General features: G+C 55.8%; 5 protein-coding genes across 5 annotated transcripts; 4 read left to right on the forward strand and 1 right to left on the reverse strand.

The window, feature by feature from the left end:
• Nucleotides 1-181: 181 nt before the first annotated feature.
• On the forward strand, nucleotides 182-1,820 carry NCS54_00055200 (MFS domain-containing protein; the record flags this gene model as incomplete). Its single annotated transcript, XM_053146202.1, has 2 exons — nucleotides 182-1,329; nucleotides 1,379-1,820. The coding sequence occupies 2 exons, from the start codon at nucleotides 182-184 to the stop codon at nucleotides 1,818-1,820; spliced, it is 1,590 nt and encodes a 529-aa protein (XP_053002177.1).
• A 2,458-nt stretch (nucleotides 1,821-4,278) lies between these two features.
• Nucleotides 4,279-6,447, forward strand: NCS54_00055300 (Hypothetical protein; the record flags this gene model as incomplete). Its single annotated transcript, XM_053146203.1, has 1 exon — nucleotides 4,279-6,447. One exon carries the CDS (start codon nucleotides 4,279-4,281, stop codon nucleotides 6,445-6,447), a length of 2,169 nt encoding a protein of 722 aa, XP_053002178.1.
• A 1,621-nt stretch (nucleotides 6,448-8,068) lies between these two features.
• Nucleotides 8,069-10,090, reverse strand: NCS54_00055400 (Hypothetical protein; the record flags this gene model as incomplete). Its single annotated transcript, XM_053146204.1, has 1 exon — nucleotides 8,069-10,090. The coding sequence occupies one exon, from the start codon at nucleotides 10,088-10,090 to the stop codon at nucleotides 8,069-8,071; it is 2,022 nt and encodes a 673-aa protein (XP_053002179.1).
• Nucleotides 10,091-10,457: 367 nt separating this feature from the next.
• Nucleotides 10,458-12,359, forward strand: NCS54_00055500 (Nop domain-containing protein; the record flags this gene model as incomplete). The annotated part of the gene is made up of 1 exon (XM_053146205.1): nucleotides 10,458-12,359. One exon carries the CDS (start codon nucleotides 10,458-10,460, stop codon nucleotides 12,357-12,359), a length of 1,902 nt encoding a protein of 633 aa, XP_053002180.1.
• Nucleotides 12,360-20,556: 8,197 nt separating this feature from the next.
• Nucleotides 20,557-21,441, forward strand: NCS54_00055600 (Hypothetical protein; the record flags this gene model as incomplete). Its single annotated transcript, XM_053146206.1, has 1 exon — nucleotides 20,557-21,441. One exon carries the CDS (start codon nucleotides 20,557-20,559, stop codon nucleotides 21,439-21,441), a length of 885 nt encoding a protein of 294 aa, XP_053002181.1.
• Nucleotides 21,442-21,729: the final 288 nt, after the last annotated feature.

The following is a 21,729-nucleotide window of genomic DNA, read 5'->3' on the forward strand; positions in this document are numbered from 1 at the left end:
ATGTCTTCTGGTCGAACTCGATGATGGCGAAAAAATGTTTTCATCATCATTATACGTGAGAGGTAGCCATTGCTTCGTTGTAGATATATATACGAGTTGACGTCTCTCTCACCAGAGAACCAGACATGCCAGACAGCAACACCCCAAGACAACCCAATTCATCTATACCAAAAATTGTAAAATGCATTCACTGGGGCAGGCATTGTCTGCTCTCACTCTCAAGCCTGATATTGGCAACCAAAAGCACGAGTCTCCCTACGTCAACGAACGGGGCTACGTCGACTTCAACTCAGGAGACGCCGAGAACCCACGGAACTGGTCCCGCACACGGCGATGGATCATTACCTCGATTGCTGTGATCCTTGCTTTAAACGGAAACTTTTCTTCAAGCATATTTGCAGCCAGCCTTGACTCTGTCGTGGATGAGTTCAATGTCTCTGAGATTGCCGCCGCCCTCACCACAACTCTCTTCCTTCTGGGTTTCTGCGCAGGTCCCTTCATCTTTGCGCCGCTGTCCGAGTTCTATGGCCGTCGATGGATCTTTTATATTACCTTTGCCGCCTACATGGCCTTTACCTTTCTTTGCGCCTTTCCACCTAGCTTTGGTGGGCTGTTGGTTGGAAGATTTCTGGCTGGCACCTTCATCTCGGCGCCCCTAAGCACCACCCCCGGTGTTCTGGTCGATTTATGGGACCCCATCGAGCGAGGCAACGCGACAGCCATATTTAGTCTCGCATCCTGGGTTGGACCCTCTCTCGGCTCTGTCATCTCAGGGTTTGTACAACTCGAGAGAGACTGGAGATGGGGGGTGTACTCAGCCCTCTGGCTCGGCGCCTCAACGATGGCTCTCATGTTTCTTATCCCCGAGACTCACGGTCCGACTATCCTCGCGCAAAAGTCTAAGCGTGCGCGGCGGTCCGGCATCACTGGCGCCCAAACTGAGGGTGAGGAGGACAAGCCCAAGTTGCATCAGCTGTACAAGATGGCCCTCACGCGGCCGTGGATTCTCATGTTTGACCTAATCTCGCTCCTCTGCTCCGTTTACACCTGTATAGTCTTTACATTGCAGTTCATGCTCTTCAGCATCTACCCCATCGTCTTCCGTGAGATGCGGGGATGGAACGCTGGGGTTTCGCAGCTACCCCTGATCGGACAGATCGTGGGCGCCGTCCTTGGTGCAATTGTCATCTTTGTCGACAGCGAGCGGAGGAGGAGGATCGATGCTTCCGGGAAAAAGTTGCTTCCCGAGGACCGGCTTCTGATGGCCATGTTTGGAGGAGTTGGATTTCCCATCACAATGTTCTGGCTGGCGTGGTCAGCGCAATACAAGTAAGGCTTTACCCTCGCTCAAGCTGTGTCAGAAACTAACTTCCAAAAGCCAAGTCCCGTGGATCGTGCCAACCCTGGCCGGGACATTTCTCTCTACCTCCCTGATGCTCGTCTATGTCGCCATCATCAACTACCTCACAGACACATACACCGACTATGCAGCCTCCGTCATCGCCGCCAACACCGTGACGAGATCTGCCGGCAGCGCTGCGGCCCCCTTGTTCACGAACCAGATGTTCTCTGCACTTGGCGTCGGAGGGGGCGGCTCACTCATTGGGGGCGTAGCAACGTTGTTGGCACTCATCCCCTTTGTTTTCTACAAATACGGCCCTCGCATCCGAAGAAAGAGCAAGTATGCCCTAGTTGATGGCGACCAGCTAGAGAAGGTGGACGAGGAGGCGGATCCTACAGACTATGGGGTCCAGCCTGACGAGACCCAGCACGCTGGAGAACTGTCCAGGGCCGCGACAGGCAATCAACCCGAGGAATGAAGGTCCCTCGAAATCGTCACGATCGTGCCATGGAGTATTTATAGGGTGGTTATTTCTACTATGAACTGTATTAAAGAGGTGTTGGAGTTGGACTTTCTTGATCTACCCATTGAAAGGGGGTGGAGAATGATCAGATTGATGCGAGTTGACTTGTACTGATACAAGATAGGGGAGCGATGGGCTTAGAAACGAGACCTATTATGTATCACTTTGACCTAGATTAAAACATTTGCATTGCTTAATCTTAGGCCCGGCTACTTTGGATGTGGGCACTGGGAGTCATTCGTCGGTGTTTGAAGTTGACTCATCGAGTAGTTTCTACTAAACTACTTGATCCTGCAATGAAAAGGGGTCATTCCCAAGGTAAAAAGACAAAGGGCAAAGCCTGAATGCTGGATGTGTTGGACAAATCAGTCTCTCAATCTGCCTAGTTTTCAACTTGATCCGTAGACACTATATTTCTTCTTCAAGCGCAAGTGGCGTTTGCTATAGTTCAACTTAGTTCGCTGACAGGCTTGCATGAGCTGCTTACTGCCTCAAATCTTGCCACTGGACCCTCGTTTGGTTGCCTCTGATATGTGCGCCAAGAAGTTCCAAGGCCAGAAAAGTGTACTCTGACCAGTATCTGCATTCTTCTTGCATCGATGACGAATATGATACAAGGCCTAGAAACGTGTTGGAACTTGACTGAAGTGGAATATTTAGAATCCCCACAATATGCCAGTCGAGATTTAACGTCGATAAAAGAAAGATGCCTCCCGTTGTATGTTTGCCATGTCGAGGTTTCCATGCATGTGCTGGTTCGCAACGGCAACCTAGTTCCCAAAGTGCCAAAGTCTATCGCAGCCAGAGCAAGGCAGAATGCATAGAAACACCCTGGGCATTTTCCTAGGACAAGAAACTTTGAAACAGTCTTCATAGCGCGTCATTACAGAAAGCTAGTCGACGAGTTGAAACCAATATCCTGGGGTACAGGCGGTTGGTGGTCTGGAGAAACGGCGTGGCTGAGGCGAATTAGATGTGTGGCTTGGTAGGGCAGGCGGTCATGAACTTCAGTCAGCGGACTTGCGTCACATGTTGAGACACGAGCATGGATGGATGGATCGGATTAGCCACCTGCCAGGCAGGCATTGAATGAATTGGCCACTCTTTGGACACACATTCTTTATTGTTTTGAAGTGACAACTCATCAAGTGGCGGTTCGTGTTGTGTGGGAGAGAAGCAAGGGAGGTATGTGTCCATGTGCCAGTCGAGACGACACGGGCCCGTTTCTGAGCCTCACCTTGATGTGTAGTACAGTACCGAGATGATCGTTGCTGAAGCGAGATCCGGAGGAATAATAAGCCCCTGGACGATGACGAAGGGGGATGTGTCAAGAGCCTCACTCGGGACTGTGCCCACTAGAGCCTTGCCCGATCTCACAGGGGACACCCGGCTCGGAGGAGAGACACGGAGGGCTCCGACCATGTTTGGGCCCTGGAAGGAAATCTCGTGCGAACTAGTAGCCTGACTAGCATGCAAAGAACATCACGCTGTAGTATTCTGGTGGATAGTCGTTCGTAAAGAATATTCTATTCGGGGTTACCGACGTCGTTGGTTTATATTCCAGTTCATGGAGATGCTTAAGAGCTGTGGCGCAGCTGTCGTTGAACTGTGGGCTGTGCTTGATGCCCAGATGTCCCCGGAGACTCGACTGCCGTTCGGGAGGCTGGGCATTGGCTCTGGTGGGTCCTGACCCCTGTCGGATAGCGTCAGCGCTGTGCCCACCTTACTAAGGACCCCTCATCATTACGTCGTTGGTCTTGCCCCGCTACTCGCCCTGTCTTGCAGCAGCAGCAGGAGCAGCTTCGACGTCGTACGTCGTAGAGAGAAGCGTAGCGTAGCGCCCGAGCCTAATAAAGTGACGGCTACGGTTACGGCCTCTGCCTCACGTTAGGTAGTCACCAGGCAGGGAAGGCAGTGCTTCCATTGCTGCCTTCCACTTTTTCGTTGATGCCCATCCACCACACACACTCACGCAAACGCGCGCAACACGGGCACGGCACACACCACTGACCACCTGCACTTGCACTGCACCTGCCATCAGAGCCAAGCAGGTTCGCCGCCCTCTACCCACTTTCCCTCTCTTGTTCCCGTTCCTTCCATCTTTCCATCCTTCCCTTCCTTCCTTCACCCCTGTTGTCCACTTCACAAAGGACCCTGTTTTGCAAGCTGTGGCTGGTCGGTTGCTCCTGCATCTCTTCTTTTCTTTTCATCATCTGCCTCTCCCTTCTGCCCCCTCTTCCCCTTCTTCCTTCTTGCCTCATCACATACAAGACAAACAACCAAACACAATACCCAATTCGCCTTTTGTTCTCTACTAGACAGGCATAACGCAAACTTCAGCTTGACACACAACGTTACAGCATATACCCGCTTCTCACTTGGAAGCAAACAGAAACCACGCAGATTTCCCCCCATGGCAAACTACGACCCGTATGATCGGGACTACTCTCGCCGTTACGTGCGAGAGGAACGCCGAGATGACCCCCGCTATCTCGATCCCCGAGACTCCTTCAACTCAAAGTCGCACTCTACTCGCGAGCTCGTCCCCCGTGCTCGAGAGGACAGCGATTTGTCAGTAGAAGAGGTTCGCCGCGATTTCCCCCCTCCCAGCGGCCGCGACATCCGCCGTGCTAGATCCGCCGGTCCTGACTATTATGAGGAGGAGTACGAGTATCGTCGCGGATATGATCCTCGCTACGACCGCGACTATGACCGACGCTCCCGTCGCGGCCCCACCAGCTCCTACTATGACGATGATGACCGCAAGCACAAATCCAAGGGCATGTCCAAGAACGAAAAGATCATTGCCGCCGTTGCCGGCGCCGCTCTCGCTGTCACTGGTAAGGAGCTCTACGACCGCCGAGAGGCCAAGGAAGATGGTACCGAGGTTCAGCGCAACGCCCTCTCTACTGCTGCCCTCGCCGGAGTTGGCGCTCTGGCCGCCTACCAGGGCGCACAGTTCTACAACAAGCAGCAGGCCAAGAAGGACCAAAAGGCCAACATGATCCTTCACCATGGCCGAGACGGTTACTACAACGATTACTACTCAGACGACGACATTGGCCCCAAGGAGAAGAAGGGCCACAAGAATTTCCTCGAGAACGCCATTGCTGCCACTGGCCTCGGCGCTGCCGTCAAGGCCCTTACTGGCGGAAGTGGAGATGACCACCGATCCGACACTAGAAGCCGTCGGGGAGGCAGTCCTTCCAGCGAGCGATCTCGTTCTCACGGTGGCCATGGTGGCGGTACCAACAAGATCCAAAAGGCTGCCATGGCCTCGCTTCTCGCCGGTGCCACTGAAGCCTTCCGCGTTGCCAAGGAGCCTGGTGGTTGGAAGGGCGAGAAGACGAAGCGCATTCTCACCGCAGCTGCTGGCGCCGCTGCCGTTGATACAGCGACCGATGACAAGGGAGGAAAGCTCGGCCTGGCAGAGTCGGTGATTGGCGGTTTGGTCGGCAATCGCCTGCTCCGAGGTTCAAGGAACGACATTGAGGAGGACCGCAAGACGGGCCGCAGCCGCTCTCGTTCTCGCGCTCGATCAAAGTCTCGAAGCGGCGGCGGTGGTGGAGCAAGCGGTCTTGCGGCTCTTGCAACTGCCGGTCTGGGTGCACTCGGCGCCAAGAAGGCTTTCGACCGTTCGCGATCCAGGAGCCGCAGCCGACGGGGAAGGAGTGAATCCTATAGTCCTTCCCCAGATCGTCGCCGTCACCGCAGCCGAAGCCGCAGCGTTGTCGACAAGGCCCGTAACAGCCTAGCCAAGCTCGGTCTCGGAGCCGGAGCCGGTGCCGGCGCTGCCGCTGCCGATGACTACCGCCGTCGGGAGCAAGACGACTTCAGCGACCGTGGCGGACATCGATCTCGCCGATACTCGGACGACATGTCGGAGGACGACCGCCGATATGGCAGCAACCGAGACTACTACGAGGATGACCGCTCCCACCGGAGCAAGCCAAGAGAACGCCGACGAGGCGGCCGATCTGATTACTCTTCATCCGAGTCCGATTTGGGCGACTCGGATGAAGACGAGAGGAGGGCTAAAAGGATGAGAGGTAAGCAACTTGTCACCACGGGCCTTGCAGCCGTGGCCACCATCCATGCAGCGCACGAGGTCTATTCTAGTATGGAGAAGAGGAAGGCAAGACGCAAGGCAGTCAACGAGGGACGCCTCAGCGAGAATGAAGCGAAGAAGCTCAAGACCAAGGCAATCATGCAAGATGCCGCGTCAGTGGGAATCGCCGCCCTGGGAATTAAGGGTGCCATCTCGGAGATGAAGGAGGCCAAACACTTGACGCTCGAGTGCAAAGAGTTCAAGCAAGAGAAGGCCCGCCGCCACGAAAAGCGTATGCAGAGACGCATGCGAGCACAGAGCGCTGGCGGGCAGAGGAGGGCTAACAGCTGGGCACCATCATCTCGAGGACGAAGTGACGGGTATGACTCGGACACGGAGGATGAAGAGTATGATCATCGAGTCTATGGGGGTGATCCTTACAGAAGGAATGTCTATCCGGCAAACCCGTATGGGACAGATTCCTACAGGAGAGACCCCTATGGCGGTGCCCCGTTGCCAGCCCCTTCAAACTGAGACCCAGGGCGGCGAGCACTCTTGAATTTGGATACGGCGCATCTGTCGAGGCTAGTGCCTTGATGTGCCTGTTTGAGAATGTCCCACTACACTCATTACACAAAATGTGTTGTGGACACTGAAGCTCATGAATTATGACGACACGACGATTTAGCTCTTGAGAAACTTGAGCACGATACACGGCAACACGGTTGGACAAAGAGGAGGACGAATGAAAGGCAAAGATTCTGGAAGAAGAAAAAAGACCTCGTGATGATGTGGCTTACTGCGCTGCGCGGCTTGTTTCTTCTGCTGCTTTAACCCCCCTGCACCGCACCAGATAGATGGAGCACATGCCATGCATGTGCTTTCTCCCTAATCATTTTCAGATATGTTTCCATGGGTGTATTCAGAAGAGAGACTAATAAGCATGATTACACTAGACCATCGCCGACACTGAGCAAGTGGCTCGATACTCGCAGGAACAGGTGTGAACCCATCCACCTGCACCGAAGCAGGCTAAGCTCCCCGGCAGAGCGGCACGTCGTGATGCAGCTGGCAAGGACGAACTGGTTTTACCTTACTCGGGGCGATCTCACGATGGGACGATGAGTGGAGCACGATCTGGAACAACGTTTCGGACGGGAAGAGGACGGGAAGTAAGAGCCGGGAGGAGGAGGGTGGCATGCGTGTGTGTGGTGATGGCATGCACGATGATGACGGGTGGGAGCAGAGAAAAGCCAGGCTCGGGAAGCACGGCTTGCGAGATGGATGGGGGCCTGCAGATCGATACACGACGATTGGGCAGACTTGGCGGGAAACGGGAATGGGCACGGATATGAACGAGTCAGTGGGGAGCGAGAGAGAGGTAAGATAACCCTCGAGGTTTACGATTTGGATTTTCTCTATTCTTGATTTTGTTCTGGATATGACATGAGGTGGGATATTGAAGGGTTGGATCTTGCTAGAACAAGGTAACGAATCACGACTTATTACGACCCTTTCTTTACAATGATATTATCTCTACCATGTTTTGCGTATGTGCGTGCGTGCGTGCGTGTGTGTGTGTGTGTGTTGTGAGACGGGCGTCGTCATCAACCATCTTGGTTGTGCGCAGTAGAGACACAAACAAAGACAAAGGTGATGCGAGGGCTGGGGCTGAAACAAAGGATGGAACTGAAGAATTTCGTCCTCACCGAGCCAAGTCAGGGCAGCCCCTGCACTTGGTGGTCACCCATAGAGAAACATGCCCAATCGAAGGGGAGAAAGATGGGGTCCCATCCATGCCATGTCGTGTCCTTGGACTTGGATCTTGTTCTTTCACCCCTGGGGCCGCCAAACTATGTCATGGGCGCCATGACGTCATGTCAAGGTATCCACTTCCCAACGCCCTGACGTCGTTGGAAGTGCTGACGATGCAGCCTCAAAAGCAACCGTTTGGAAGGACTGATCATGTGGGATGAAAGCTGCAGGTTAACTTTCTTTTTGTTGAAAGGCCATAGAACATAGAGACGGGATGAAAATGACAGTCAAGTGTCGGTCAGAAATTTGGTATATTGACAAAAAAAGGCCCAGACGCCTTGAATATCCTCCACAACGCCAGCAGCCCAGTCCCACAGTATGTAGTGTCGGTTTGTCCGTTTTATGCGCCCTCTCCTGACTGCTGTTGCTTCCACTTTTGCGCCATGGCCATGATATTCGACAGGTTGGCCGCCTGCTGGTCGTCGGCAGGGAACACATAGTCGATGTACTCCTCCCACGAGTCGTCGTCGAGCTTCCTCCGGCGCTTGGTCTTGCGAGGCATCTGCTTCTGTACAGCCTCGATATCCTCGGCCGACCCGTGCGTCCGCTCGAACGACAGCCAGGCGTTGAGGAGCGATACGCGTTCTTCTTTGAGATCCTGCTCACGCATGCTCTTGTGCGCACGCTCAAACACCTTGCGAGCCCTCGCCTTGGCCTCTTCGCTGACGGGCTGCTCCTCGTCGCCCTCTTCCTCTTCGTCTTCGGGGATGTTGATCTCAAAGTGCGCGTAGCTAATCCAAACCTTGACATGGTCCGTCTTCTCCAGCAGTCGTTCGTACAGCTCTCGTGTGCGCTCGTACTCGCCCTCCTCCTCCTCAAAGTCGATGTACGCCTTCCACAGCAGCTCGGGCATGTCCAGCTGCGGCTGCTGCACCGCGAGCTCAAAGATGGCGCGCGTGCGGTCCAGGTCGTCCAGGCCACGCTCCAGCTCGGCAAACTTGATCCATGTCTGGCAGTTGGCCGGGTTGTACTCGATATGCTTCTCATACAGCGTGCGGCATCTCACAAACTCAAACAGCTTGCGCTCCAGGTCCACGTAGCCGTCAAAGATCTTGTCCTTGGGGCACATGCCGATGGCATTGCCAAGCAGCTTCCTCGCCGCCGTGAGCTCGCCCTGTCGGATCTCAAACTGCGCCGCCAGGAGCCATATCTTGGCGAATGTGAACTTCTTGTGCGGGATCAGCTTCAGACAAGTCTTGTAGATCTGCCGCGTCCTCTCGATATCCTGGCCTTCCATCTCTTCCCATATGGCGTAAAAGATCCATAGGTAAATGTATCGTCTCCAATGTCGCTTCTCCTGTGTCGGCGGCACCTGAGCCACGGCCCTTTCGTAAACATCCCGGATCCGGTCGACGTCCTGCGAAGACTCCTCCAGTTTTGCGTAGTCGAACCAAGCGTCGTAGTTCTTGGGGTTCTCCTTGATGAGCTCCTCGTAGTGCACCCTCCTCTTTGACAGGACAACATCTTCCACGCCGTCCTTGTCGCCAAACTGCTTCTCAAAAGTGGTGTATGCCTTGTGGAGGATTGCCGACTTGGATCGTGGTAGGCGGTCGAGGGCATACTTGTAGATCGCACGAGCGCGCTCGTACTCCTTCAGCTTGGCCTCAAATCGAGCATATGCGATGAATAGCTTCTCATCGACGAACTCGTCGCCCAGTGACTCGACTGCCTCTCCAAACACCTCACGCACCTGGTCGCTGGTGCCAAACTCCTCCTCAAACTTGGCCCACTTGATCCAGTTCCGGGGCTCGGGGTGGACAATGGTGAAGACCTTGAAGATCTCGCGCGCCCGGTCGAACTCGCCGTACCGCTTCTCCAGCTTGATGTATGCGCTCCACGCCGCCTCGTCCGGCCGCCACTGCATCCAGCGATCAAAGACCTGGCGTGTCCCGGGGACGTTTCCCAGCATCTCCTCCATGTAGACGTACTTGTACCAGAGCTTGTCGACTCGCGGCAGCCGCGACACGGCGCGGTCGAGCAGGTTCCGGGCATGGTTGATGTTCCTCGACTTCATCTCGGCCTCGACGTATCGGGTCCAGAGCTGGACGTTGTTGGGGTGGGCGTCGAGGGCGCGCTCAAAGATGGAGCGCGCGCGCGCAAACTCCTTCTGCTCGAGCTCCCACTGCGCATATCGCATCCAGTTGTTGAGGTTGAGCCGATTGCGCCGCACATAGTCCTCAAACTCCTTGCGTTTCCTGCCCTGGAACTCGTGAAGCTCTTCCAGGTCGGCGAACCGCTGGGTTGGCGCCTGGATCCCGACTTCTTGTCGGTCGACAGCTTCTCGGAGGAGCTGCTCGGCGCTGATCTGGACAGGCGCGGCCGCCTTGTTCTTGACCCTCGGGGGTCCTCTTGATGACTCCATCGTGGGCGACGCGTATCTGTGATGGGCTGATGAGAAGAGTCACACGATGCGGTCGGCGCGAGATAGAATCAAGCAGAGAAGAAGAAAAGAGCGTGATGGATGATTCAAGTGAAGACGACAACGACGCGACAAGGAGCAAGGCTCAAAAAATGGACTGTGGCTGAGGGGCAAAAAGGCAGCTGTGCACAGACCATATATAGCTGTGGCGTCTACAGCCTCGAAGCCTACCTAGGTAGGTAGGTAATTCAGGCAAATATTTATAACCAGCCACAACCCATCAACTCGCAGCGCAGCTCCACGACCTGACTCTTTGTCGCGACAATCACCCCAATCCATCCGCATCGTCCAACTGTAACGCGCCGCCATCATGTCGACCGTCGCAGAAGACTTGCTCAACGATTTCGGCAGCTCTGGAGATGAGGCCGACGAGTTTGAGAACGATGGCCTCGTCAAGGACGAAGAGACAAATGGCGATCGCGACGCAATGGACGTCGACGGCGACGCCGCGACCAAGGACGACGAGGGATCCGAAAACGACCCATCCAACGATAGAGACGACGCCGAGGCGACAAAGGTAAAGGTCGAAAAGATGCAACTCGGCGCCGTCAAAGACGTCCGCAGCGTCGCCAGCCTGATGCAGACCCTGGAGCCAGTCCTCGAGGTTAGTACCACTCCCCGCGGCCAGTTCAACAACGGCCGCATCATGAAGATGGACGATTCGTTTACATCGGTTATTTTGACGAACAGCCCTGACGTGTTGCCTCGGACCCTACAGAAAATCGCACATTATCGATCGCAAGCTGCCACCCAGAGCACGAGCCTGGGCAACATCGAGGATCACCCCGAGTATCACCTCCTGACCCAGTCAAACAGCCTCTCCACCCAGATCGATGGTGAGGTGGTGCTGGTTCACAAGTTCATTCGCGATCACTACTCGACTCGATTCCCCGAGCTGGAACGACTAGTCACGACGCCCCTCGAGTATGCCAAGGTGGTGGCCATCCTGGGCAACGGTCCCATGGACTCGGAGAGTATCAAGGCCCTCCAGACTTCGACCGACAACCCCCTTGGGATAACCCTCAAGTCGGTTCTCGATGGACCATCACTCATGATTGTGACCGTGGAGGCCACCACATCAAAGGGCCACGAGATGACCCCCGAGGAGCTGCAGCGCGTCTTCAAGGCCTGCGAGATGGTTATTGCTCTTAACAAAGCCAAACAAACCTTGACAGAATACGTCCAGTCACGCATGAATATATTTGCGCCCAACCTAACGGCCCTTATCGGCTCCCTTACAGCAGCACAGCTTCTCAATGCCGCAGGTGGATTAACAGGTCTATCCAAGACCCCGGCATGCAATATCGCTTCATGGGGTTCCAAAAAGAAGCAGGCCGGTCTGGCTACGAACATTGGTATCCGTCAGCAGGGCTATCTTTTCAACTCGGAAATGATTCGCGGTATCCCCAACGACCTAAGGAAGCAGGCCATGAGGATCGTTTCGGCCAAGCTGGTGCTGGCCGCTCGAGTAGATCGCATCCACTCAAGTCCTGACGGGTCTACGGGAGAGGAACTCAAGTCGGCATGCCTCGAACGTCTAGAAAAGCTTACAGAACCACCGCCCAACAAGGGCCAGCGCGCACTTCCTGTACCGGATGACAAGCCAGCTCGCAAGCGAGGTGGACGACGCGCCCGCAAGGCAAAGGAGGCACTTGCCATGACAGATCTGCGCAAGGCCCAGAACCGCATGGCCTTTGGCAAGGAAGAGAAGGAAGTTGGATATGGTACTGGTGAGACGACGGTCGGTATGGGCATGATCGGACAGGCCAACGATGGGCGCATCCGAGGCATCCAGGTCGACCAGCGCACACGTGCAAAGCTCAGCGCCAAGAACAAGGGCTGGGGAGGAAACAGTACCGTGGGAGGCGCGGCCTCGTCCATTGGCGGCTTTGGCCAGGCGTCCGGCATCGACCTGCGCGGTCGCGGTCTGCGCGCCTCGGGCGTAGGAAGCACAGTCGGCTCAGCGGCCGGCACAGCGTCATCGCTCGCCTTTACGCCCGTGCAAGGGCTGGAGCTCGTGGATCCCAAGATGCAGGCTGAGCTCAGCAAGAAACGCAAGGCCGAGGAGGACCGGTGGTTCAAGGGCGGAACCTTTACCCAGGTCGGCGGGGCGCCGAGCGGTGGTGGTTTCAAGGTGCCGGACCTACCGGCCGCCAAGCGGGTCGACACGGGGGCCAGCAAGATGGGCCCTCCGCCGGCGCGCAAGTCATGAGGTTTTCGGGATTAATCAGGCAAAAACAGGAAAGAATGGGATTGATGTAACTCTGTGGTAGCCGGGGAGCGGGGTTCGCATGGGAATGTGCAAAATCCCCATCAGACAGATACCAACATTGGCATCATCATGATGATGTATCGGACTGTCCATCCATGGATCATGGTTTCTTGGAATACTGCACTGTACTGGAGAGAGGCGGTGCAGCACAGGGTTGTACTACCTGCACTGTACTCCATGTACTGTAACGCCGCGCCGCATGCTGTGGGCATGATAATACAGCTACACCGAGCGAAGGGGTCTCAAATCAAGCCGGAGAGAGAAGCAGGCATGCTGCGGGGGAACTGTCGGCGAACAAGGCGTTTCGGGGGACGATCTGCGATCTCCAAGGGCGGAGAAATCTACTGTTTACTCCCGGTTAGGTAGTTCGAATTCGATCATTGAGTTGTCGCACCAAAGAGCGAGCCCGAGCCTGGAATGCTGAGCAGAAATGTGAGCCTCGTACTGCAATCCCCGGGAACATGGAAAGCTTGGTTCTGTTCCTCCGGATCGACGAAACGGCGCAGCAAGAGGTTGGCAGTCCTGTTGGTTGCTGCGCCCGGGGTGTTGCGCCGAAACCGATAGACAAAAGAATGGGAAAAAGAATTTCACCAATCTCGATCGATCGATCGACGCAGATCGACAACTGTTTCGCGAACATGACCTCAGACAGACATGGCCGCAGGATATTGGTTCCTCTTCTCTCACTCCCTAGAAGAAGGATTCATCAAGCGTCCTTTTGATCACGAGAGGCGCGTCGCATTGTGCTGCCAGCTGCGCTAGGCACAGAGTCCCTAGATTCCGCGGCACGACGGTATGCGAGACGGTGGCATTGCTGGTTGCAGCGTATTCTAGGGTTCATCCAGGGTAGGTAGGCAGTTGGCAGATCTCTGTCGTGAATCCCAGCTTGTTGGATCATGTCGTCTGTTTGTTCCTGGTCCATGGATAATCTGCATCCATACATGCTTGCCCATTGCACCCCATTCATCCATCGTCCGAGCAAGGGTGGTGCCTGTGACATGAGATGCTTGGTGTTGCCTCACCGCCAGAAGACAGCTGTTTCAGAGCATCGAGATGCGTAGAATGCCGTTGTCTGCGAACACGAGACAGAAGCCGTCCTGGTGGATGAGCCACTCCATCCAGATGACAAGCCCGAGAGAGCAAGGATATCCATGGCAAGGCACACTCTCAGCGGGAACGGGACGAGCAATCCCATATCTTAACCCCCAGCTCGACCATTGGACCATCTGTCACTCTCTCGTCGCCATGTGACATGGTCAGATTTTGCAATGGAGGGTTGCTTCTGGTCCCCTGGGCCGTGGATTGTGGGAAAGGGGAGATTGGAGACGCTTGCGGGGATGCTGTACTGTACTGTATCACGATGGGAAAGAAAAGGGTCCTCTGCCCCGAGATCGACACCTCGCATCAAAACAGCCGCCAGTCATGCGCGCGATGTTTTGGTTTCTCTGGAGAGAAACCAGTAGACAAAGACGCATGACATGTCCCCTCCATGACGTTGCTCAATCAAGCCAAAACGACGCCGCCAACAGGCGAAGACGAGGAGTGAAGGCTGAGCTAAGAGGAGGCGGCTGCGGGACGAAAAAGCACTCAAAAATAAAACAGAATAGACAAGACGCTATGACGTCGTCGCGCCATCTAAGGGCTGTCACCAGTCAGGGGAACACGGCGTTCAAGCTAGGACCTCACTGTAGCGTATGTGAGATCGGTAGACATATTCCGAGAGTGTTGAAGAATGAATGAAAATGAATCGTCGATGAAGCATGGAACAATAGTCGAAGTAGCGGAGCAAAGATCCCGGGGACCAAGACCAAGACCAACTGACTCGACTTCTGGACTGTACCCAAAGGACCGGCCATGGAGGGTCCTAGTGACAGTTTACATGCAGCTTCTTCAACAGCAATAACCCACACGCCCACGAGGCCGGGGCCTGAAGGAATTGGTGGAGGTAAATCAAAAAAGAAAAAGAATACGTACGTAGCGAGATTTGGCGAAGCCCATTCCCTGGAGATGTCAGGGGACAGGGAGCCAATGACGTATGACATCATGTCAAAAGGGACCGATCTGGCTCGAGTTCTAGACTCAGAGCATCCGAGCAGAAAGGCGGTGATGAGAAAAAAGAACAGTCAGTTACCCAGGAGACAGCTACTCTCTCTCGTCCCTAGACGCCGCGATACACCACATGGTGTTTTATCTCATCCAGAAGGCACACAAGGAAACCGACACGACACGACACCGACGCGCCCGGGTCTAATGCCCACCCGCTCCGGGCGCCGGGCGACTGGTTTGGCGCGCGGCTGGATTTCCCGTGCCTGACAATCTACGCCAAAAGGAAGAGGGAGGTCTTGGAATATGTCTCGAGGAGCGGGGCGGAGGTGAGATGAAGTGGCAGAGGCATCCATGGCATCATCACTCACCGTCGAGGGACGTTGCCCCTCTCTCCCCCCACCACTGAGGCGTGTGGTTTGGTTGTTGGTGGTGATGGTGTAGTCCCTGCTTGCCATGTGTGCCATGTGTAGGTCATGTCTTTCTTGTTCGAGGTCGCTTGAGCATCCTTGATCCGCAATGATCGCCGGCTTCTGGGAGGCCAGGCCAGGCGGGTCCCCTCCCCTTGGTAACTGCGTGTACTTCCGGGCCCTCTCCTCCGAGCCCTACGATGCCTTCACTCCCTCCCACTCCCCCTTCCCACCTGGAGCCCCAAAACCCTTGCTTGACCTTTCGCCTCCCTCCTTGCCTCACCTCACCCTTCCTCGCAGCCCCAGCCCCAGGCCGGGCTGCGGGACCCTCACGAGCCACACGGGCGGGACCGATGAGGCTGGCCTGCCAGGGCGGGACAACCCAAAGTGCCCAAAACTAGCCGATCCCCTGCCAAAGTTGAGATCTGAACTGAACTTCGTTAACTCGATCCCTTTCGATGCCTCGATCCGATGCCTTTCCCGTTACCGCCAGAATTCGGCCCCGCTGACCGGTATAGAGGACCCCGGCTGGCGTTCTTGTCCATCCAAGGAACTTGACGTTGAGCATTGGCCGTCTGCGTTTTTTTTTTCTCTTGCCGGACCTCAAATCGGCTGCAATCCGTCAGTCTGCGCACGCCCATGCTCCTGGAATCCAGTCCCATCGTGTTGGCCACTCCGTCCAGCGACCCAGTTTTGAAACGCCTTCGTGGCCGTGCAGAAGTAGAAACCAAGAATTGTTCCCAAGCCGTTTGAGACGGTGTTTCCAAGGCAGGGCGGCCATGGCTCAGAGAGGCCAATCTTGCGAGGAACGGTCACGCTGAAGACTTACACCCCCGGGCCTTATGATCTTGCATCTCCAATGCCAGGTTTTGTACCACTGTCCCAGATTCGGGTGCCCTGGCGACTAGACAGCACAGTAGGACGAACCATGGCAGAAGCTCTCCGGGGAAACCACACTCGCTTGGCTGCTATTACCCGCCATGGCACGCGCTCGGAGAGTTCACATATTGGGAGACCAATAGCTCATTATCCGCTCCCAGATTTGGAAGGACCCTGTGCAGCCTCATTCCTTGCCGCATTCTCGGGACGATCAGTCGCAAAGGCCTCAGGGTTGAGACTCTAGAGGTACATAGATACCCCCGCGACGATGACCTTCATGGGGACCCCAGAGACGGCCTTGAACATGAGGATGTGGCCGACGGAGTGCCGCATCCAGCACCAGCCATGGGCGAGATTTGATGACGTCAACGGCTAGAGGTATCTGCACACCATACACTATCCCACAGTCCCTTCACTATGGTCTGCTTGGTGGGGGGACCCTGAATGCCCGCCTCAGGGTTCAGCGGGAATCCGGAGCAAAATGACCGAGAGATTGTTGGGAGGATAGCAGATCAGGCCCGCGTTTACTGAAATGGTCACCATGATGCCTCTTGAGTGCACGAGGTCTGCGTCTGCAGCCGCAGCCGCATCCGCCATCACCTTGAACCCTGGCAGACGCAGGTTGCAAGAGAAAGTCAATTTGACGCGATGGGAGGGGTGTAGAAAAAAAAAAGCAAGCCCAGGGTCCGTCCGAGGAGGGATGGGCCCTTGAGCGGGAAGAGAGCAAAAGCCCATCCCGCCAAATTGCAAATGACCATGGTTTCGTGTCATTGGATGCAGCCAACTTCTGAACGTCCACAGCGCTCTTGATGGGAGCAGCTTTAGACGAGAAAACCTAGTGACCGTTTCTGGGAGATAAAAGGGTTTGGTGGCAGCCATCTGCGACGCCCTTCGGGCCCGGGGGTCTCCTCCGCGCCGAAGCCAACATGAGCAGGCGTACGGAGCTCTGCAGATAGAGTTTCTGAGCCGACCCTCCGGAGGCCCCCCGGAACTTTGTCATTGGTTCTCGGCGTCTTTAACAACTTTGGCGAGACGTCCAAGGCACGCCATTCTGATGACTGGCGCACGCGGAAATTCAGTAAGCTGGTTGTCATAATGGTGGAACTTCTTGAAAGCAGCACTGTAATGGCTTACTGCCACCACCCCTAACCAAGGGGAACGGGCGGTGCTGTCTCAAACGTCCAAGTTTCTGTCCGTTGCGAGTCGATCATCTCTGGACAATCACTCCCCTGGACTGGACTGCGTAAAGCCGGGCGATGGGGCTGGTGATGCCGGTCAGAAGCAGGTGCAAGAGTTGGCATTGGCCCTGCTCCACAGCTCTTCCACATTTTCGCTCCCTTGATCGCATTTTTCTCGATCTGCCCGATTATTGGTTGAAGCTCATCCCCTGCCTTGATGGGGACCCTTGGGGAACGACCCTGGAAGCGTTAGCGCCCAGGGGACTCTCGTCCGCCTCCGTCCGCCTCCACTCGCCGAGATTTTGCTGCTGGCGAAGAGAAGCTAGGCCAAACGAGATGTAGGGTGTTTGTGAGCTGCCCTGGTCCAACCGCACGCTGGCCCACTTGCTCCTCTCGGCGCCCGCAACCGGCGACGGGCTATGGGTTGAGACAAGGATAGGCCCGAGTGGATTGCGACGGGGGTACGCTCCCCAGGGCCAAGGCAAGGAAGACGCGACTTGACTCCCCGTCAGGCCCAAGATCCTTGACTTGACAGTATGGATGGATGGATGCCTTCCAACATCGCAGTCCAGGGCACTGTCAGAATGACGGAGCTCTTTGCTCAACGCTGTGCCCCTCTCATGTCCTGCGTATTGACGCTGCATAAGCCCATCGTAGGCGAAGAGAGGGGAAACATTTCGTATTGTTCTGTAATCGCCTTGGCTTCCCTTGCTGCCTTCCCTTTGTGTCTCCCCAAGAGAGCCTCACAGCCATGTTATTCCCCCGCCTCGAGGAAGCCATTCAGCGTTAGCTGGAACAATAGGACACATTGGGGTTTCAATTGGGGATGTGCAGGGTCCTCCCCAACGCTCACCGAGATCCTGGAGGCGACGGGATTGCCCTGCATGAGCAACGGAAGAGAGTTTATGTTGTGCTCCCTAGCCCTGTGTTTTCTCGTCTGGTGTTAAGCGACTGGCACCGTCTCGAACCCAGAGATACAGTAGTCGGGGTCAACGGTACCTGAACATGGAGTTGCGAGGATAGCTGAAGATTGGACAGTTTGCCGTAAGCGCGGTTCTCAACCTTCTTTGACGAACGCGCAGTCTCGAACGTCTAGCTGACGACTTGCTGCTCTGAGCTTGACGTCACCATGGTGCGATTCTAGGTGTACAGGGTCTCGGGGTCCTGGGTACCTCCCGTGCTAGCTTCTTTTATTCCACTATCCGTCATGGTGACGCTGAAGGCACTGGGGGATCGAGATTATGGTTGGGAAATCAGGGTCCAGGATCCGGAGTACCGTTCCGTGGGAGAGGTTTTCTGTATGTACGTATGTACCTTATCAGCTGCGCTGTGGGTGTTGGCTAACGGCTCTGGTGTTGAGATTACAACGCGTCGTCGCGCCGCGGCAGACTGGATGCGGCCGAGTAAGCAAATCTCGCCCGAGTTGCAGAGCGCACAACGTGTTTGATAAGGGCGGGATGGAAGCGGCTGCTGGTAGGGCGGAACGTTGTCAAAGCCATTGCGATGCCAGTAGGGCTACAGAACAGTAGCTTGGATTTGGGTTGAGGGGATGATGGACATCTAGGGTCAGCAACAATTGCGGCGCGCGCGTTGGGTTGTGCAGCTGGTCGAGTGTGCGTGTGTGTCCATCGCTTCAGACCAGGCAGGCCAGGGCAGGCCTTGCCATGGATGGATGCCATGCGGAGAAGTTGAAGTCGCGAAGAGTGAGTGATCGACATTGCCGGACTCATTCGCGTGAAGGATGGAGTCGACAGTCGCAAGGCCGTTCTTTGTGAGAAGATGCTCCTTTGGGTCTAGCGTCCCGGTGTGATGACGATGGTTTGCGTTGGGTAGTCGGTCAGTATCAAAAGCCCCTGCCCTTCTTTTTTTCCTCTCTTTCTTCTGCCTGCCTTGCCTTGCCTTACCCTGCCCTGGCAAGGTTGGCAAGCGTGAGGTAAGCCTGGCGCGCCCTGGCACCTTCTCTGCCACGACCCTGGCAGCATCTCAGAACAAGCCCCGCTTTACGAAATCCCTGTCACTCACATTTTCTTGGTGGCCCATCACCCATGCGTCTTATCCCCCTTGTCCCTGGGCAGGCGACCCCACACCACCAGTTTCCAGCCCACTTGGATGCTCTGCTTTTGTTATGCAACCCCGGCCAAAACCGTCTGGCAGCACTCGCTGATGGCCGATGGGCGTGGTGAGGGGGAGCGGGAGCTTACTGATGACCCTCAGGGCAGGTGCCTCTTTGGAGAGAGAGATGTGACTTGTGAGTTGTGCTAGCACTCAAAGCCTCAAGCATCTCAAGTGTACGTACCTACCGTACTGCGTCGGGCTAGAGGCACGCCATACGCCACACCCCACACCCCCTCCTAAGACCCGGACTGACCTTAGGTTTCCTTCTTGGAAACCGCACGCCACTGCTATCGGTAGGGGCGGACCCATCCCCGTGGCTCATGCCCCAGCTACGGACCTACAGTGCATGCCCCGGGCCCGACCACAGGCTGCGCTGTACATCGTAACTGTGGCCTCTCTCTGCGCTCACTCGACTTTTTCTCGATCCCATCGATCGATGGGGTTGCGCAAAAATTCCCATGCTGGCCGTCACCCTATCCCATCCCCTCTATCCCTTCTTTTCATCCCCACCTCTCCACTCCCCATCTGAGGACTCAGGACTGAGGAGGCGTGTACCGACCATTGCTGTTTGGGTGCTTGTTGTGCTCACTCCCATGTTCCCCGTTGCTTCCCACTCACCTCTTGCTACTGCGACTGACTGCTCTTCTCCTCTCTCCGCTTTGTGCAGGTTATAAACTTAAAGCTCCAGCCATCCGTCCAGCCTCGTTTTGCTTGATGTTTGACTTCTTACTCCTCTTCTCCTCTTGCTATCTATCTTCAACAAGGTTCCTCCCTTCTGGCTGACTGATATTGCTTCTTGAATCAAGTCTTTTTGATCAGTCCTTCGCTGGAACATACCTATATACAAACAAGCAAAGCCATTCGTCCTCTTTGGCTGCTTTCTTCTGTGCCTGGCTTGGCTTACTGGGAGCTCTTACACCTTCGACGCCTCGACACACCCGTCTCGCCTCGTCCCCTCTCACCACTTCTCGGCTCGCCGCCGTTGACAACAACACAGCAACCAACTACAACACCACCGCGACAGCTTCTCACACCACCGACATTTACGCGTCTCGTCGCTTCATGATTTCGACATCCGACGCTCTCCTTGCTCTCCCCACCAGAACCTGCAGAGCCGTCACCGCTATCACCAGCGCCTCCATCTCCACCTTCAGCTCGTCTCTCATCCCTACCTTACGCCAATAACGCCTCCGAACAAACCCCTGTCGTCTTTCAGGCGCAAACAAACACCCGCGATAAATCAATCGGTCCCGTGTCCTGAAAAAAGCGGAGGCCATCCATCGCATCGTCGCCCCCTCGGCCTCTCGAGTCTAGACAAGCTCCGTGGCTAGACATCCCGCCCTTTAGCTCCGCTTCGGCTCCCGGACGACTCCACCACCCTCGCTGTCACCGATTCCAGGCACCTTTTGGTGTACTACGTTTCCGTGAGACGCTCTGATCTGACTTGCAATTGCTTTGGATCCCAATTCAACGTGAACCTTCAAAATCGTTCAGCCTGAGCCGCTGCCTCCCATGACAATGCACGCTGTCAATTCCGCCGGCCGGGTCGTATCCCTCCTCAACGACGAGAGCGCTGCTCCTCAACAACCGCGACCCGTCAGCTTCCACTCCAGCTATGTCCTCGCTCAGTCGTACCCCACCCCTGGCAGCAACGCTTCCTCACCCAACACGCCCGAGCTGCTGCGCTCCGACTCCTATGACTCTCAGATGAGCAATGATCCAGTGTCGCCTCTGACCCCCAGCGTCGACCACTACTCGCGACATCAATCCGTGTATACTATTCCTCATGACTACAGCCTCGACCCCAAGCAGGCTGCCTACGCCGACAGCAGCCGCTCGGCCTCCTACGACGCTGAGATGGTTAGCCAGCCTCGGTCGTCGCCCATGCCCGAGCGACCCGGCAAGCGGTACCCCTGCCGGTACCGCGACACTCACGGATGCGAAAAGACATTCACCACCTCTGGCCACGCCTCGCGCCATTCCAAGATCCACACCGCTGAGAAGGCTGTCCAATGCACCTTTGCGGGCTGCCAGAAGAAGTTCACCCGCGCCGACAACATGAAGCAGCACCTCGAGACTCACTACAAGGACAAGAGCCGCTCCTCGGGCTCTCAGCGTGGTCACCGGGCTTCTCTCGCCGACGGACGACGCAATTCGACCTCGGGACGCCCTTCCGCGAGCCGCGCGTCTTCGTCCCGGGATTCTAGAAGCCGTCGCGACGCCGATCCTTATCCTCTTCCTTCGCTCCCACTGGCCTCACCGAGTGTTGGCAGTGGATCTTGGGACGTTCGAGGCCGCAACCTCTCGCTTCTCAGCCGCCCTGTTGCTGACAGAACACCAAGCGGTCTTGATGCTCTGGCCATGGCGGTGGCCTGCCAAGAGGACTCTGGTGTTTGAATGTCTGTCGCCCTGGCATCCTTGGCATTTCTCAAACCACCACCGTCACATATGCTCTATTGATAATCCAATCTGGCACGCACGCACGCACGCCCAAACACCACCTACCAACACCAGCACCCACACCCCGCCACCGCTCTTCATCCTCTTCAACGCAAAAATTCTCGACACTATTTTATGAACGGCCCCCCACACAAAGGGCGTATTTTTTCAAACCCACTCGGACATGTTTCAACCTCCGGGATTGTATATGAGTACATGAGGAACAGCCCGAACGGACAACGGCGT

This window comes from Fusarium falciforme, chromosome 1 (assembly GCF_026873545.1).
Source record: "Fusarium falciforme chromosome 1, complete sequence".
Lineage (NCBI taxonomy): Eukaryota > Fungi > Ascomycota > Sordariomycetes > Hypocreales > Nectriaceae > Fusarium > Fusarium falciforme.